This window comes from Borostomias antarcticus (assembly GCF_949987555.1).
Source record: "Borostomias antarcticus genome assembly, chromosome: 25".
In the NCBI taxonomy this organism is placed as follows: domain Eukaryota; kingdom Metazoa; phylum Chordata; class Actinopteri; order Stomiiformes; family Stomiidae; genus Borostomias; species Borostomias antarcticus.
In genome coordinates, this window is record NC_140258.1 from 7307912 (window position 1) to 7328100 (window position 20189).

A 20189-nucleotide genomic window follows, 5' to 3' on the forward strand; every position below is an offset into this window, starting at 1 on the left:
TGAAAATGGTTAACCTAACACGAGGCACAACATAGGACCAGATGGAAGCAGATAATCGCAGCCTTATGTTCCACGGAAGAAGAAGAAGAAGGCTTTATTTGTCACACAGCACACCCCAACACACATGCAATGGGCGACACACAGGAACTCATGGGTTGCCGATGAAATGCTCTCTGCACTTAATTCAACCCTGCGTCCTTCCCCCGAAGGCAGCCGGGAGCAGACAAGGGCATGTGCATAAGGACAAATTCAAGTGCTCCTGTCCACCTTTGTCAGGTGTGATCTGTTCTTCTGCATGTTCTTTCATATTGGGCTCTTTATGGGGGAAAGCCTTGCGAACATAGGGAGAACATGCATACTCCACACAGAAAGGCCAGGGACCTTCTTGCGGTGCCACCATGCCGCAGATGAGTGATTCGGGGTTCACTGTCTTCCACAAGGACACTTCGGCACACTGCCGGGAACTGGGATCGAACCGGAGACCTTCTGATCCGAGCCGGCCGCGCTACCTCCCGAGCTACATGCGTCTGACGAATAGGATTAAGTAAATAAGTAACTGTTCACCAAAAAACACCCAACACTTGACCCCACTCTTAGGAGCCCAGAGCCCCAACGAACCACACAGCGTCATGACGGAGAGGCAAGTTTGCACTGTTGGCACTGTTAAAGTTATTTACAGTTTGACAACTAAAATATGTCTTGGTTTAGACTTTATTTTAAAATGTATGAGCAGCTTACAGTTTTATCCCAGTGATTTACCAACCATCTCACTAGCTGCTTTTCTTTGGAGTTCTTCAGCTAGCTAGGTATCCCTTCAATACCCATAGAGGCGTATGTGTGTTTACCGAAACGGTACAAGACCCCTGTTTTCAGGAGAAATAAGCATTATTGTCATGCCTCTTCAGTGCCATCATACGTATATTTGTGCTCCACCCCTCCCCCCTTTACAAAACCCTCTCCACTTTCCCATCTTGTCGCCAATGGAGTGAATCTCATTATCGCCTTTTCAAAACAGGGTCACCAACATAATGATTGATTCAGCCACTATCCTTCAGGATCTCCTCGATGCCTGCCTACCCCGGAGATTAATTTCTCTTCCCTCATCTTAATTTTTTACTCTTCGTTTCTCCATAAAGAGGGTAAATGTCAAGCATGCCTGACTCCTTCTAGTGACACATCCATTCCAGCAGATAATTACCATAAGGAAATTGATGCTTTAGTGTGCAGTGGGGAATTTAATTTACTTTGACATCCTGCAGTATAATACATTCCAAAAGAAAGAAGAGTTTTTCACTTTCCAATTGACTTTTTAGATAAATTGGACTATTTAATGTGATTACCAGTCTTGAACGTCTTTGACTTATTAAGGTGTTGAAACTAATTAAGGGATACATGCTGTTCATGCGTCCTGCAGGTTTGAAAGTGTGAATACTGCTTAAAGGTCCATGAAATAGGAATGAGGCTAAACCCATTGTTCGTTAGTCTACTGGCTAGGTTGCATGATGCCACTGTGATGTCACCTGGGTAATGATATTAATTACAACATGCCTTACACAGGGTTGTGGATTAATTCGCCACAGCAGAAGATTGTGTTTGGGATAGATGTGGCCAACCTGATGATCATGAGCAACTGACAACACACCGATGAATACTGGTGTGCGGAATACAAAACGGTTCAAAAGTGTTCCAAAACTAGTGGTGGTCACGGGACAAAGAAGAGCGGGCATCTGTGGACAGGTGGGTCAATCCGTATGACTTGGCGAAGCTCTCTTAACGGCTGTGTTCTGCGTCCATGTGTCCTCATAGCCCCTCGGCGAGAGAATGTGCTGTGTCACAGGGATAGGGTGGTATCTCTGGGGCTGGGGAGCCCATGTAACTGCTGCTAATGATTGGAGAGGACATTGTGCTGAGTCACTGTCCTGCTCCTCCGGCATTCCCTCAGCCTGGCCTGCTCAGGAGCTCGCCTGTAGAGAACGAGCCATATCAGCGCCACAGTGACACAACTAATTACACTGACACAGCCTCCATTACAGACACCATTTCTGCCCAGCCTATAACTCTGTCAAGCTCGCTGTTGTCCACTCTGTCGAGGACACAAACAGACCGAAGTGCTACTGCCCAAAGTTCCCCTTTTGCACTGAGACCAACTGCCTGTGAATGCTATGCTTGTGTAAAGATAAGGACTGCCTCCCAGACAAGGTGACTCAGCAATCCAGAACGTGCAGCAGCATCTCCTGAGATAGCACTTCTCAGGGGGGCTCCAGGGACACGACACATGGGCGAGATCGTTGCAAGGTTTTGTTGTACTCTAGCACTTGCCGCAAAGATTCACCGTACCAGAAACTTAATTTAAGATATAATGACAAAACACAACTGAGAAATGAGTCAATTTTATTTGAATAAAATTGAAAATATAACTCATTATTTATTGACTATTTCCATAAATATTAATCCAGAAATGATATCTCCAAGAATGCCTTAGCCTAATTGGAAGCAATATCATATATGTGCACTCAATACTAGTAGAGCAATGGTTTAACAAGTTAAGATTAAGAAACTTCAATGCTATACAACTGGAGGTTATTTGCTGAGTTCAATGATAATATGCTGAAATGTTGCTATTGCAATAGCCTACCTGCAGCACTGCAGTGCTCCTGAAAAACAGGTTTGCATAGAATTGTCATGAGTTCATATGGAAGTTTTGTTCAGATGGCATTCTTATTGCTGTCATTATGCTGTCCTGCTATTTTCAACTGTAACTGTAATGATGACAGTGTGATATCCATTGCCCATATACTATGTGTTTAAAGACTACTCCAGATAAAGACCATATAAAGCAGCATCAGTACAGACTGCATTTCTGTGTACATGCATACAGTATACTACAAAGGTCAGGGAGCCAGGGGTTAAGGTAAGGGTCAGGGTTCAACTTCATGGATAGTTGAAATGTAGGCGATTGCACTCCTGTATGGACTGAGATCCCAAGACCTGAGTCAATACTTTACCTCAATGGGAGACAAAAGGGATTCCAAGCAGTTAACGATGCATAATAAACCATCACTAGGTGATTTTTGATGATCACACTTAGTTTTGATTATCAAAGTTGAAACGGTAGCCTAATATAATAGTATGGGAATGTGGGATTTATAGAGGGATATAAGAGAATCAAGATCTTAACATATGATTCAGTGTAATCAGAATTGTTCTAGCATGCCAGAGCAGGTGACAGAAGGAGAACTGCCCATATGCAACTGAGTCCCTGTCCGTCCCTCTCCGAGAAATAAATAAATAAACAATGGTCCAGTCTCCCGCGCGCCTCATCCCATCTCATGCATGGCTGCCAGTAATGGTCTACTGGGTGTCAGCTTTTATTGGCACGATACAAAGCAAGTGCCATGGGCTGGTGCCTCGACTCCCCGAGCAGACCTTGCCTCTGGATAAAAGCAAGCAAAGTGCCTCATTCGAGCACAGAGACATAGAAATGTTAGGCTGGAACGAGGAAGTACCGTGGAGAGGGGAGGGACCGAGGGCAGAGTTCCATGGGGCTGCCGCCGCGCTTCGAACTTCTGCACATGGAGCGGGGGACAGTTGGAAGAACTTCATATTGCAAACTCAAGGAATAGCAGGTAGAGTGATTTACACACTGCTTTTGAAACGCAACTTTAGTTTTAAGAGTTCCTTCAGGTTTCATATTGTAACAGAAGTCCTTGCTTTTTTAAGACAAAAACCTGAATGGAAAACATTATCCAAATGTCGGAGCAGGTGAGCTTCGCTCAGATCCTGTAGGGCGCGTATTAGTGAAGTGGCGCATGTAACGGACTTGGCCAAAAACAACAAAATATAAATAATCTACATGTGAATTGTGATACAACGTGGTATTTTCCAATTATTAACAATAGAGCAACTTAGCAAAATGATGGAATATTTTCCTAATTTTCCACACACTTTTTTCTTGGAAATGTGGGAATTGCGCAGCACAGTTGAAGCAACCTGTTGTAATTCAGAAGTATTTTCATATTATCATGAGTATTATCTCCTGATTAGAAAAACATCTACTAAAATAGACAGTATGCCAAATTCGTGTTTTTGTAGTAAGAATACTGGCTACTCTCAGTTTCTCTCAGGATCCCACAGGCACCTGTTGCAGCTGTGCGCATCCAGTGTTTAATCCGAAGTTTCAGAAAATGTTTTTTTCTTTTGCCTACTGTTATGCAAGCCAGACGTTTTAATGCAATTCACTTTCATTTTCCTCTTTAACTACACATTAATTTACGATTCGGGTATTTCAGTTGTCACTTGTCATGGAATTTTGAAAGTGCAAAAAAACAGGAAATGGCCTATCACGTAGGCCTATTATATTTGGAAGTGAGATATAGAGTAAAGGACTGTTTTTAATCCACCTTAATGTTTATTTTAAAATAGCCTACCATAGCTACAAACTCCTTGATGTTTTCAATAAAATGTCTCAGTCATTGATTGATTTGATCTGAGACCGTGTGTTCATACAGTAATAGCATATTGGTGGGCAGGAACTTTTTACACTGTTGTGAAACTGAGATGAGACCAACAAACTAGGCCTACACCCATGAAAGACTAATTTTAGGAGAACATAAGGGGAAACATCTATACACATTTTCCTGTTTGGTGTGCTCGAGCACCATCGTATCACGCGTTAGGCTACAGATGTTTAGACTAAATAGCCTACTATATTTTTTATACCACGATGAAATTACATTAGCCGATAGGTTACTTTGATTAGGATATAATTATAAGTGTGTCCACTCCCTATAGCGCCCCGAAGTGTGACGTATAGTTTGATTTACGTCCTTATTTAGGTTGATGAAATCATCTAATGATGACCTGGATCATCAAGATGTAGTTTATTTTTTCAATGACAACTATAAACCCCAACAGGTCCCTGCAACATGATGATGATTCTGATTAATTTGACTGTCTGCCTCAATTATGGCTGATTTCAGAACAAATCCAAAGCAGCTATGTAGGCCAATAGCCTAGCTTGCACAACAAATTGTCTAATTTTCTTTACATATAGCACTGTAACTTCTCCTCAGTGCATACCTCAGTGCATCACATAAATAGTAACCTACTTTTTTACCTTTTATACAGTATCCTTTTTGGCAGGCTGAGGTGCTGCAAACCAACCTTTGCTGCCTTGTCAGTGGTAGCAGAAATAGGAGGGAGCAGGAGAAGAAAATAGACAGACAGACAGTTATTAAAATGATTGCTCTGTGTGAAAACAAGCAAGGTGTGGCAGATGCAAATTAAGACCCTTAAGGAAACTTGAAAGTTGTCTATACTTTCTCCAGACCCCTCAGAAGAGCTTCAGCTCCGTGGCTGGTCTTCCCATTTATGTCTTCACATTTCCTAAATTACTGATAGGAATCTCAATATTCAGATTTATCTGAATTTAGCATAATGGATTTGAATCAGAAAGTTTCCCAAATTGAAACCCTCAGCTGGACAATTGCTTGTTTCTCATGATTTGACTGAGTTGAGGCTACAAGGGATATATGAGTGCAATACATGAATGTTGCTATTCTACTTTATTACAGTTTAGGTAATAAATGGCTTACTAGAACATTGTCAAGTCTGATGACGGCCTGTAGCATTAGATATCTGTCTCATTGGTTGTAGAAATAAACATTAATAAAGTAATCAGACACTAACAGAGTACAGGTGATACAGTATACAGTATAGGCTTAGTAGTAGTAGTAGTAGTAGTAGTAGTAGTAGTAGTAGTAGTAGTAGTAGTAGTAGTAGTTGTTGTTGTTATAGTAGTACTGTAGGCTAGTAGTAGTGCACTTTATTGATCCCGGGGGGAAATTGCTCTTTCAGTTGAACAGTGATAAATCCTCAATCTTACATAATGACTTGCAGTCTCAACAGACTTTGTGCAGCTCTAATGGATGGATATAGCAAAAACCAAAAACACAGATACAGTATACACATTATATATACTCAGTAATAATAACAAAAACGAAACAAGTCAAATTGTATTTACAAAGCACATTTAAAACAACCGAGGTTGAACAAAGTGCTGTACAGCTCCAGAGCAACACACAGCATGCAACAGAACACTACAATACACCATACACCATAGACAATAAGCAATATAAAATACAGTACAATACAGAAACAAACATATACTATACTATACGTATACTGTATATATATATATATATATATGTGTGTGTGTGTGTGTGTGTACATATACTGTATACTGTATATGTTTTTTAGTTTTTTGTTATTATTACTATAAGTAATATCAAGTATCAACATGCTCTGCTTCACTGATATTGTGTATAAGTGTCCTGTCATATGTAAGCTATATTTGTATTGAAGGCACCTTGGATGTTCTATGATTTAGTTTATATGCATTTGTGCTACCAGTTAAACTGCTTTATAACTTAAATGTATCACTCTTATCAAGTTCAAGTCATAAAAACATATATGTCCGTTTTAAATTCCTCTCAATACCGAAAGTTTGCTTTCTGCTGTCGTCCTCTGTTTGTCTGTTTAACGGTTTGCACTGCTGCTAGTCTCCACCCTGCTCCCAGTTGTAGCTTTGCAGCCTGCTTTGAACAGTCCCCTCACCCCCACCCCCAATCCACCTCTCTCTCACTCACACACCAAGGCGCATGAACACACACACGCACACACACACCCACACACACACACACACACTCACACATACCCCCCCCCTCACACACACACACACACGCAGGCATACACACACACACACACACACACACACACACACACACACACACACACACACACACACACACACACACACACACACACATCATACATACACCCCCTCACACAGGCACACACACACCCTTGAGTAAGGATTGAGCGTGTTATACCACAACCCTCTTCCTGTCTCTCCTCACGTAGAGAGCGAGCTCAGACCTACGGCCGAGTTGCTTCCTGCCCTCAGCAAGCCTGCTCTCTACTCACACCCGCTACTACTCAAGTTGTCATCAATAGTGTTACACAGGAAATCAACTAAATCCAATGAAATACAACGTCCAAAGTGTGTAGTCGGCAGAAAAAAAGGGTTCTTGACAAGCTTTAAGTTTAAAATTAGGAATACGAGATCACAAAACAGCTTAAAAAATAAATAAGGAAAACTGCTTAAATGTTAGTTTGGGTTGTTGTTAGTTTAAAAATAGGTTTTTAAATCTATTTAAAAAAGATATGAAAATGAAATGCTGCCACTTCCTAAAAGTACACCTTTCCCTTCACATGCCCATACAAGAGGGCTGTGGTTGAATATGGGAATTTATCTCTCACTTCTGCCACAGACCGCCACCAGCACCATCACTATTTCCCCTCACACCATCTGCCCAGAAGGAGAGTCACATGAGAATACTACCCCCTCCCAACTCCAGATGCTTAAAAATGGCGGTGCGGAGTTTCATCCTTCAGCACAGTAGCACGCAACACCCTCCGCGCCCTACAAATCATCTGCGCCAGTGACCTTTGCCCCTCCCCCTGCCATCCTCCCCTCACGTCCCCCTTGGGCCCCGGGTGTCTGTGGCCGTCGAACTTCTGACTCGACTCGTCGATCCACACAACACTGTGTGTTGCGACAGAAGGGCCTGGTTGCTTCCCAGTATTTGTTCCAAATGTGTGGAGCCATCTGTCAGTGAAACAGGAAGGCCTAGGTTCCCCTTCTCCCTCGGGCTCGTTTCGCTATTTTAGGGAGCTTCACTTCTCCCTGTGTGGCTGGAGGGCTGAGCAGCGGCTCCACCGAGGGCTTCTTGAAGTGGTGGAGCCGGGGCCGGGGTTGTTGGGGCCCATCTGCTACAGGCTTGAGGGCCATCTATTATTAATGGGGCCACGCGTACTGGTGACTCCTCAGATATGCAGGCCTGGCCGGGGGACGCACTCCTCCTCGAAATTGCCTCCTCTCGCGCAAAAAAACAAACTTCGCCGCCCCCTCGGCCTGTTCCTTCTATCTTTCTGTCCCTGTCCCCCCACCGCGCACCCCCCCCCTCTCTCAATCTCTCTCCCTCGCCCATCTCGAACACTCCCTGTCTTGGTCCCCTCTCCTCTCTATCTCTATCTTCCTTTCCATGCCTGCCCCCCCTTTGTTTCTGATTGGGGCTCACGCGTGTCTGCGCTCAGGCTGCGGGCTCAGTGAAGCATGCTCAGTAAATTAGAGTGAACACGGGCGCCGATCAGCTGGGCACGGCGAGCCTCCGCATCCCCGCTGACCCAGGGGCCAGTTAATTTTCTGCTTAATTTTGCGGCAGTCGGTTTGCATTTTTGGATGATTACGTGGCAGGAAATTAACAATAAATAACAAATGTGGTGTGAAAGCGGATCTCCAGGCGCCCTTGTCCTCCCCTGTGATGGACTCCCCAACCCCCCCCCCCTCCCCCAACCCCCCCCACCGGCCCAGACTCTCCCAGCGCAGCTTCTCCGCGTCTGGCTCCTAATGAAAATGTCTGTGATTCTTTGTAATGTAATGTGGTGTGTCTTCCCGTGAGACAGGAGCCATCTTGCCGGGGTCGCGGAGTTGTGCTGAGAAGGGGGCTCCCCTTTGGTTGACTCTCACTTTTTATAATGGTGTTTTTCCATGCTGCCGTTGATTAAACTTAAACACATCTACATGTCCCTCTCTCTCTCCCCCTCTCTCTCTCTCTCTCTCTCTCTTTCTCTCTCTCTCTCTCTCTCTCTCCTATTAGAGTACCTGCATCGAATGGAGACGGAGGAGGCCCAGGAGATAGCCCAGATGCCAGGTAGTGGGGGGCAGCGTAGGTGTGGTGGGGGAGGGGGGTGGAGGGGATCATGTTGGAAACTCTGACAGGAGAGAACTGTCTCATACACACATTGGAACGGATGGATCATAAATCATATTTGTTCTGCTGTAAGGAATTCTGTGGGTGAGTGATGAGTATTTGATGTCGCCTCCCTCTTCCCAGGCAGGGACAGCCCCTCTCCAAATGAGGTGTGTGAGGAGGGGGAGGAGGCCATGCCCGTCCCGGAGGACCTGTCTGCCGGCTCCGCCCACCAGCAGAACAGCAGGGGCGACAAAGTCATGCAGGGTGAGTGACAGTTTGCTGTCCGTAGGTTTGAGCCTCTCACACCCAGTTTCCCTGTACTCCTCCAGCAGTGCCAACAGGCAGCCCATCGCACTGTACGCCACTGTATCCCTCCAGAGCAGCAGCTAGTCAGTCTGGCCCATTTTTCTGAATAACCTCATAAATATCCAGTCACAAACAATAATGATAATAATAACATCAATAAGTATAACAGCATTTATAGTTGTATTATTATTATGATTAATTATAATAATAATAATAAAAATAATGTTTCATAATAATATTCATAATTATGTACTAATAATACACATCCCCTTTTTAATAATGTTAAGCCTACGTACATCTAATGGAATAAATTCTGTGACACAAACTCCTTGGGAAAAAAGATCACAGCAATAGGCAGTGTAAGGATAAAGAATCGCTCTCTAATCGATCTTAATAATGATATTAATATGTTTAGGGAATGGCTAATGCGGCCTTGGGTCGACAATGTAATGAACATTGAACCAGGGAATACCGTGGAGATGATTATTAAACATATTAGTTGATATACGACTCTCCATACAGGACTGGGATGAAAGAACGCACTGGGAAGCACTCTAGATGGAGCTTAGACACGTTCTGGGGTCCTGAACATTTGTGAAAAAGCCCTCTGGTACTATATGATGGCAATATGAACCTCATGTTGTACATGGTTAGAGTATACAGTATATATGGCTTCTGTATGTGGATTATATTTACAAACAAGACAAGCGTACTAGCTTGATTTTTATGAAAATGACTATTAACATATCATGTAGGTTTGGAGTATTTTTCCAGCGTTGTTCCACGTATCCAGATAGCCAGAGCAGCCTTGTGCTCAGAAGTTGCTCTCTGTGAAAAACAAGATGTCAGAGGAAACAGAAATAGGATGTGCAAGAGTTTCCTAAGAACAGCTCGCCATCAGGCAGTTTCAACACTCCTGGAGATAAAGTGCTCAGGAGCAGAGACAAGCTCGGAGATCAGTGCAGCACATCACACACACACCCACACACACACACACACACACACACACACACACACACACACACACACCACCGCACAGGCAACACACCTGCACACACACTCTCTGTCACTCCTGCTTTCACTTGTCAACTGTCGTGCTTTTAGCACAAGCGGTGATCTTCAACCTTCACTAGTACACTTTACACAAAGTCTATTTCAGCTGCAACTAGGTCCTTTATTCCTTCCAGCGCTCTAATAAGATATGTTGACCTCTGCAATTCACATTTTATCTTCATACATCTAAAAAAATGCCAGATGTCGTCTCATCGACATGACGCCATGACACCTCTTTTGGGTGAGCTGGGGGCGAGACCTTAAGCGACCTGCATGGGGGCAGAGACAGGCAGCTGGGTTTCAGTCCAGAGTCAGGCCTCACTTTCTCCAGATGACTCCCCCAGTCTGACTAAGCCTGCCATTAGTCATGGTACTGTAGCACGCTGAGCTAGTGACATTATCATGCAGTGAAAACCAAATGACTCACATATTCATTTAAGATTCGCTGGGGTCTATGCCTAAGAATCGGTAATCTTTGTGCTGTGAAAAAAAACGATTCATCAGATTTTTCATGAAATGGATAATTGTATAGTGATTTTATCAATTATAATAATGGACATGTCAGAAATCAACAACAAATAGGAGGGACAAATAACAGGGGAGGGGTCAGTCCACTATATTATGTATGTCTATACAGTACACTGTAAACCGTGTGTGTGTGTGTGTGTGTGTGTGCGCGCGCATGCATAGGCAACAGCGTGTGTGTGTTTTTTTTGTTGCTGGAATGCTCATTTTGTGTGTGAGACAAGGAGCAAGAGGGTTAATTGAGTGTATCTTTGTGTGTGAGTTTGTGTAAGTGTTGCTCTAACTCCCTGCAGATCTAATCACCAGTGTGAGAGGAAGTGACTGTTACAGTATATCTCTAAAGTGCATCACTGGCCCCAAATGCATCAGGGAGTTAGAATTATCTCTTAGGATCATGTGTGACATGGCCCCTGAAGAGCAAGGCACAAGCAGGACGCAGAATGTGGGACAGGGAGCCTTAAAATGTCAGAAGCTCATGCGACATTAAAGCCAGGCTGACTTTATAGTTTCCTGTTCACTGTCAGTTTAAGTTCATCCTACACAGCTTTCACCAACAGGCTGAAAAATATCCTCCCTTACCAAGAAAAAAATATAACAAAACAACATGGCTAAATTTAATTCCATGTATCAAACACACATTGCTGAAGATGCCAGAGGGGACAGACTGAAAACAGTAAAATTACTCTTTAACACTATAATTGCTATTTCAGAGAATCAAATGCTAGTTCTTGAAAATGCACAAAACACACCTTAAAAAGAATAATGAGGAGTACATTCTGTTCCCTGGGTTGTGTGTGACGGCTTCTGTGTGGTTTGACACATATGTGGTTCCCCAGCCGAGCTAGCTAGCACATTGAGTTATTTTCAGGCAGTGAGAGCTGGAGCCCTTTTACAGGAACCTCCAACTGGCTCTGTACTTCCACAATACAGACATGCACCAGTAGAAATTAATTATCACTGTCACCTGCGTTTATTACTTGTTTGCTTATTTTGTTATCCAGAATCTACTTAGTAGAGCCATTTCTTACATTGAGAGGCGATCAGCTACTGGTAGCGATGTGCTTTATTTTTATTGGTCTCTCGTTGTTTGCCTTCCCTGCGCGATTTGACACTCGCTTCCCAAAACGAGTAAATCAGGATGTGTGACTGTGACAAACATGATATAAAGTAAAAGCTCTCCTTCCCATCCCCAGTTTAGTCACAACTTCCCCATATCCCTGAGAAGCTGCAGCCCGACAGTCCTAGTTCCCCCTTTCCGGGGCACCCAGGTCAGCAACAGCAGCACGGTCTGCCTCCGCTGTTAGACTGGGGGGTCAGAGAGAGGCCCGGAGGGACCACGCCAGGGGTCGGCACAGACCGCTGAGGCCGAAGCAGCTCCCCACAGAACCTTCCTCTGACACATAGCTGTAAATACCTGGAGCCCATTCACTTTGCTTGGAAAATAAGTAGCTTTCAAAGAAACAAGAACAGAGATCTTTCTGCTGTCTCTGATCAAGCTAGGTATCATTAAACGTTCAGGCACTGCTTAATCAGTGTCATATTAACTCAATTTTAAAAGCTCAACTATTTTATTTCTGTTGTATCCAACGTCCCATATTTATCCCGTCATGTCTGTGGCCTGTCGAATATAGAGTAATACAGGCTCTAATCATTTTGTAGATGATGGGAATGATATCTCCATGGTTATCTGTGTATCACTGTGTATTACTGTTACTGTTTGTACCAGTAAGTTTCTCTGTCTTTCAGTAGTGCTCAGCAGCTCTCGTTCCATGAGGCCTTAGCCTTAGCTTCCTTTCAAGCCTGGTCTGCAGCTTACCCACAATACTGTGTGGTTTGCGTTCTCTTCATCACGCCTGCTAAGCGGAAAGATGTGTCCACTTGCAAAAACGAGTGTCAGACAGACAAACGCACCAAAACAGGCAACAGTCAAAAAGCTGGGTGGGAGCACGCTGTTGCACATTATCAATGTCACCAAAGGATGAGATATGAGCGTATCTACTAACTCACCACTATTATATTTTGTCCTAACCCGGTAGTTCACACATTCCCCTTTCCACTTTCACCTGGTGAATAATGGGATCATGTTCCCTCCCTGTGCTAGTGAAAACTGGCGTCCCTCAGAAAGTCTGTTTCAGTTACAGTATACGGTTTTACAATTCCCTGTCCGTGCTTCCCTTTCTGTCACTTCTCCATACTTCTTGGCATTTCGGTTAGACAGGCTCTGTTTCAGAAGCTTCCCCTTTTTTCCCTGGATTCCTATATTTCATTATTTCCACTTCTTCCTCTTCTTGTACAAACAGAGGTAGAGGCATGAGGAAATCAGGCGTCCACCACCACTTACAAAACAGGCCAAGTTTTGGTGTTAGTTTGTACTAAAAACTATAAGGATTCAGTTTTGAATGCAATGACAAGCTAATCTCCCCCTGGTACTCTGTGTGACTAGGTAGATTCATAGGACACTTCTCTATCATCTTTCTTCAGGAACAAAGATAACATTTTGATGACATCTCTGTCCACAAATCTAGCATCCTTCCCTCTTAAAACACTTTTTTCTAAGTTGGGGTATGATGATCGAGCATCGTTTTAGAGAGTAAACAGTTCTTAGATATTATATTTTTGTTGTTTAAGGGTTGTTTGTGTGTGTGTGTGTGTGTGTGTGTGTGTGTGTGTGTGTGTGTGTGTGTGTGTGTGTGTGTGTGTGTGTGCGCGGCGTGCGTGTGTGTGTTTAACATACTTTGTTGGTCTGGTTTACACCGCTGCTGTCCCTAGTTTCACATTGCTTCCTGTGTCTCTGTTTCCTGTTTATCTGGCTGTCATTTGTTTCACAGAAGTGCGAAGAAAGCGCGAGAGAGAGAGAGAGAGAGAGAGAGAGAGAGAGAGAGAGAGAGAGAGAGGGAGAGAGAGAGATGCAATATGAATTTCCCTGAAGGTCCTTATTCATGGAGATAAAGCAATGATTACTTGTCTGTTAAGTCATGGCTTTAAAGCAGTAAATGGTTACAATGATGTGTTATCTTATTATCTAAGATATAATATAAATACTAGAATTGTAATTCCAATGTCACTCCAGTGCATGATATCAGCTCAATATAGAAGATGAACACATTAAACTACTGTAGATAATTTCAAGAACTGATACTATACAGTATAGTAGTTCAGGTTGAGGATAAGACTAACTGAATAGAGCTGATTTAAATCTGTTCTTTATACAGTATGTTCATACTGTAGACACTAAAGTCAAATCAACAGTAGAGGGATGGACACATGCTTCCACATGAAGCAGTCACACAGTCACACAGAAGTCTGGTCACATCCCATAGACTGACACACAGTGATACTGTACACTCATGTACTCATGTTCATCATAGTCAAGTACAGCTGTCCAGAAACATGCTCATATTCTAAACAGTGGCCCACTGCCCTCTTTTCCAGCCTGTAATATTAAAGTTGAGGCTCGCAGTGACGAGGAGAATGGGCTCGCCTGTGACATGAATGGCGAGGAGGAGGAGTGTGCGGAAGACTTGCGCGTGCTCGACGCCTCTGGCGCCAAAGTGAACGGCTCGCACGCGGGCCCTGACAGCAAGGCCTCCTACTCCTCGGCGGGGGGTATCCGCCTGCCCAACGGGAAGCTCAAGTGCGATATCTGTGGGATAGTTTGCATTGGCCCCAATGTGCTGATGGTACACAAGCGAAGCCACACTGGTAAGCCATCTGCGATACCCATCGCCCCTTCCTTTGCACCCATTCTCACTGCTAGCCTAAGAGGGAGTAGCGGTATGTGGGGTGGAGCTAGTAGCAGAGAGGGTGTCTACTACATTGTGGCTTCTGTCCTGGAGGCTTTGCAGCGGCGTTTCCTAGAGCAGTCTAGAGCTTGGTCATGGCTGTCTCCTCCCAGAAGAAGCTGTCAAGAGTGCACACACAAGTGAACAGCTCAATTAACTGGAGCCATGACACATCATTTACACAAGTTCACCTGAAATGGTGACGCAAGTCACACAGTAATTTGGGGGTTTTCACTTTGATATGTATATAGAATAGCACTTCTAGTTAGCGCCTTGCAGGTGCCAGTCATGATGTATTTGTAGAATTGTAGAAGAGGAGCCAAGTCTGTAATTCCCCAGGAAATGAAATGATTGATGTAGAGAGGTCACAGTTGTTTTTGTATTTGGAGGCACCATTAAACCGCTCATTAATTCGTCAGGAGTCACTGAACTGGCTGGTGATTGATGATAGCCTTGGTACTGGTCTGGAGAGATAAGATAAGATATAGCTTGAATAATCCCCAGGAGGGGAATTTTGGGTGTTGTGTTATAAAGTAAAAAGTATAGTATTAGTTTATTCACAATATTTATTTCTTCATATGCATGGTGTTTATACTGTATGTGTTATGTGAAATTGACTTTGAGGATACTAAGCGGTGATCATTTAGTGTTTTCAGATGAGCACAATGCCACAGCTCTCGATCTATTTGTTGAGTGATACCAAAATGATGAATTAAGTCACTAAACATGCCTTTATATTACAGTTGAAAACAGGATATCAGCAGCAATTAAATGGAATCTCCACAAAATATGATGATTATCAGACTATTAAAAGTTTTTCAAATTTCAAAATTGATATTCTATTGTAATGAAGCCAAACCAGTGGGGAGGAACACTTTTCAAAAAGGCACTTAACTGCCAAGCTTTAGAAACTAATGAAACCCAAAATGGAAGAAAGGAACACTAGACTAATGTAAATGCAAAATAATGTATAATAAAAGATATAATGAAGTGTCTCCTATTTAAATAGAAAATATTCAGTGGTGAGTCTCTGCTCCTGAAATGCATTTTTAATGAGTTTTCTTTTTATATATTTTTGCTGCTTCACTGGTGACTCTTATTTTATGGGGGCCTTTGAAAAAAAAAGTGATATTAAAACGTTCTCACAGAATGCCACAACACTCGGAGAGACTGGATATTGGTTTATTCCAGAAGCGCTGATCAGGAAGACTGGCTCTCAACACAAAGTGTTTCCTTCACTTTATTCAAATGAGGTTGAATTTGCATTGTGATGTGCCGCTCTTATTTTAGAGACCAAGAAGAGGAAAAAATGAGATTTTCAGATCAAATTGACCTAGGCAGTGGTGCATCACGGATCTGGCAGCCTGAGTCTGAAAGGCTCTTGTTCGATCAGAGCGCCAGGCGTCTCGCTGGGGCAGGGAGAGCACCAAGAAATGGAGTGTCACTCCGCTCTGCAGAGCCCCCCTCACTGGTTGATTGGGCTCTGCCCCCAGTCCCCATCATCCAGGATGTTCTGTTGCCTGAGATTGGTGTAATACAGTGACCCCACACTCTGTACTCTGGACTCTACTGACTATTGGGGAGTGGGGGGAGGGGGTTCATTAGTTCTTGCCTCCCACAGTAGGATTCAGATAATGGTCTTGTACCTGCCGAATATTCTCAAGGGTGGCGGCTCTTCTAATTGAGCTGGGCTGAAATCTTGAATGGTTGATAAAATGCCCCCCCATGCAATATTCTCTGATATTTTTGCTTTCTCTTCCCAATTATTAGACCAGGTAGTACAGTAGAATATAATAGAATCGAATAGAATCTAAAAGTTTATTCACCATAAAACCAGTACAGGTACATTGGAATTCTTGTTATCGCTTGTCCTTAAAATATCTTAATTATCAGCACTAATCAAATTCTTATTCCAGTTCCTAGGTACGCAACTAGATATAAGGTTCCCAATCTGGCAATTTACTATCTGTAGTCAAGCAGTCTTTCAAATTTACCCTCATAGTAATAATATTGTGTTCATTTATATTCAAATTTCAAAATGCATGCCTTTCACATTGCAAGACACACATAATCCATGCATGTGTGTCACATTTCAAGAATGGGCTTTTCAGTGAAATTAGCCAAACGGAACTTAATTCCAAATCATGTTTGTCAGTTTATGAATGTGCAGCAGCTGCTCCTCTTTTGACGGTAACTGACCGGTTGGGTCTGTGGCGTTTCCTGCCCCTATAGGAGAGCGTCCGTTCCAGTGCAACCAGTGTGGTGCTTCTTTCACCCAGAAGGGCAACCTGCTGAGGCACATCAAGCTGCACTCGGGGGAGAAGCCCTTCAAGTGTCACCTGTGCAGCTACGCCTGTCGCAGGAGGGATGCCCTCACAGGCCACCTGCGCACTCACTCCGGTGAGTACACACATACTGTCGTAGGCTAGGTGCCTGTAATGGACATACTGGACATACTGTATACATTATTTGAATATACACATCGGGTGGCTGTGGCTCAGGAGGAAGAGCCGATCGCCCAGTGATAGTAGGGTCGGTGGTTCGAATCCCAGCTCCTCCCGTCCACATGTCAAAGTGTCCTTGGGCAAGACACTGAAACCCAAATTTCTCCCAATGAGCCGGCTAGCACCTTGCATGGCAGCTGCTGCCATTGGTGTGTGAATGGGTGAATGAGAAGCCATTGTAAAGCGCCTTGGATAAAAGCGCTATATAAATGCAGTCTGTTTACCGTTTACATCGTTGTACGTCATACTCGACTCATCTAACTTTGTTGCAGTTGGAAAGCCCCACAAGTGTGCGTACTGTGGGCGGAGCTACAAGCAGCGCAGCTCACTGGAGGAGCACAAGGAGCGCTGTCACAACTACCTCCAGTGCATGGGCCTACAGAGCAGCATCTACACAGGTTAGTCACAGCCTTGCAAGGACCCACGCACGCACACACACACACACACACACACACACACGCATTCCACCGATGACCTACTTTACACTCTATTCAAAGCTCTCTGTGACAGCAGCTTTAATGTACCAGCTATGTTGCAATTACCAGGTGCACCTACAGGTCAGGCTGATTTTATGGCATTTATTTATACAATTAGCCTCTTTGTTCTAAGAAGTGTACGGCTGTGATAGTTAAGGATATGTTGCTGTTTGTACTGACTAAATTGCTATACAATGGTATATGGTTCAGCATGTTATCATCTTCTTGATTTTAGATCTTTCACTGACATGACAATAACTAATATGCAGAAGATACAGTGAGGGAAAACATAAATTGTGTAGAGATATTCCTTATAGTACACGTAAACAGGAAGTGTAGAGATATTCTACAGTGGATTTTTTTTTCACCAACAACGTAACACATTCTACACGTGTGTCGATGCAAGCATTCATTTTCATTTTTTAGCTGTAAAACTGCTTTGTCATCTTATTGTATTTAAAAGTGGAACACTTTTATCAAGTGATTTGCTTGCCCACTTTGCCATTATAAAAAGGAATCTGTCACAAAACTGAATCATTTGAGCAGGACAGGTAATCTAATCGTATAACTCTGAAATCTACTTCTCTGTCTTGCTTTCCAGTAGTAAAGGAAGAAAGCAGCCAGAATGAGCAGAGGGAAGACTTTAACCAGACGGGATCTGACAGAGCCTTGGTGCTAGACAGACTAGCTAATAATGTAGCCAAACGTAAGAGCAGTATGCCACAGAAGTTTGTGGGTAAGGGCTAAAGTCTGCTTCCTTTGTATGCCAACATCAGTCGTTTCTTGAACTGAAACAAGTGTGTACAATTTTGTGGGCAAAAAAGCTATATACTGTACTGTTCAAGTAACCTTTCCATCTGCCACCTTGGCTCTGCAGAATACATCCTGTGTAATAAAACAGCACACATTCGGTGTAACCTGAACACACTTATGCCTGTAATCTGTCCATATCATTGTTTAAACATATTACTTTTTTATGGAAAACATTTGTTTCAACTTTCATCCCGAAGAGCATGATATTGTGAGCTCTCTTATTTAAATATGATCTTAACTCACTAATAAAAAGGCATTTCAAAGTGTATCAGAAAAAAACTGCAAATCATCACAGTCATCAAACATGAGTCACTGAAAAAACAAAAAAACAACACGAGGAATAAAACACAAAATAAAGTGTCTGACAAGTCAATACAAGAAGTAACACAGGGATATCAGTGCCTGTGATGTCTGTAAACACTGAACAATGAGTCTGAGAGTCTGAGAGTGTGCAGTGCTGACCTTGTGCTCCTCTCTCTCCCTCCCCCAGGTGAGAAGCGTCTGGACCTCTCCTTCGAGGGAGGCGCCGGGGAGCTGATGCAGCCTCACGTCATCGACCAGGCCATCAACAGCGCCATCAGCTACCTGGGGGCCGAGTCCCTGCGGCCGCTGGTGCAGACCTCGCCGGCCTCCTCCTCCGACGTGGTCATGGGCCCAATGTACCCCCTCCACAAGCCCCCGGCGGAGGGCCACGCGGCCAACCATGGCCCGTCGGCCAAGGACAGCGCGGCTGAGAACCTGCTGCTGCTCTCCAAGTCCAAGTCGGCCTCCAGCGAGAAGGACGGGTCCCCCAGCCACAGCCGGGATTCCACCGACACGGAGAGCAACAACGAGGAGAGGGCCGGCGGGGGGGCCCCCGGGCTCATCTACCTGACCAACCACATCACCTCGGGGGTCCGCAACGGCGTGATGCCTCTGGTGAAGGAGGAGCAGCAGAGGCAGTACGAGGTCATCCGGGCCAGCATGGAGATGGCCTCGGAGGGTTACAAGGTGGTGAGTGCGGACGGGGACCAGGTCCGGGCGTATCGCTGCGAACACTGCCGCATCCTGTTCCTGGACCACGTCATGTACACCATCCACATGGGCTGCCACGGATTCCGAGACCCCTTCGAGTGCAACCTCTGCGGCCACCGCAGTCAGGACCGGTACGAGTTCTCCTCGCACATGACGCGAGGTGAGCATCGCTACTGAGAGGGACACACACACGGACACACACACACACACACACACACACACACAGATCATGGATAAACAACCAAGCACAAAGTAAAATACACACTCAGTTGCTCTTTGGCAGTGGTAGTTTACAGTACACAAGAAAATGCATGATGGAATAAAAAAGAACAAGACTACTTTATTCACATGCCGTTTTTCGGAGGAAAAGAGGTTCTTCATCAACGTTTTAGTGAATGAAAAAAGTATTAAGATTACTGTTCAGTGAACACAAAACATCCAAAATGATTGTGCCTCAGCAGTAAGCATTGTTTGTCACATACTGTATAGCCCTTACACATGAATTGACTCTTCGGACACCTGTACAGAGTGTATACATGTCCCAGTGTTCCCACACCCAGACAGCAAACATCCACATTGTGTTTTCTAATTTTTAATAAAAGAACGACATTGTCTCATCTTGAATTAAAGGCTCAAGGAATAGCTTGAAATGCGGATTGTTATAAAATGATATTTTCTAAGCCGAAAACGAAAAATCTGCAAGTTTTTGATGGGGGTACAAAAAAAGAAAAGAAAAAAAAAACACAACCAACACCAATCAATGTCACACAATCTCAGTGGGAGATTATTACTAGTTTGACCCTAATACATCCATGGTTTGACCACAACAGTTTGTTTTTAAACTCTTTTTTGTTTTTATGTTGTTTTTTGTATTATGTTTTATACATTATTTATGCGTGT

At 43.8% G+C, this 20189-nt stretch overlaps 1 protein-coding gene across 1 annotated transcript; it reads left to right on the forward strand.

Annotated features, from left to right (window-relative positions):
- Positions 1-3319: 3319 nt before the first annotated feature.
- ikzf1 (IKAROS family zinc finger 1 (Ikaros)) lies at positions 3320-19466 on the forward strand (the record flags this gene model as incomplete). Its single annotated transcript, XM_084458845.1, has 8 exons — positions 3320-3626; positions 8721-8774; positions 8958-9080; positions 14133-14402; positions 16715-16882; positions 17259-17384; positions 18064-18198; positions 18766-19466. Exons 1-8 carry the CDS (start codon positions 3347-3349, stop codon positions 19464-19466), a joined length of 1857 nt encoding a protein of 618 aa, XP_084314971.1. The 5' UTR covers positions 3320-3346.
- Between the last annotated feature and the right edge of the window lie 723 nt (positions 19467-20189).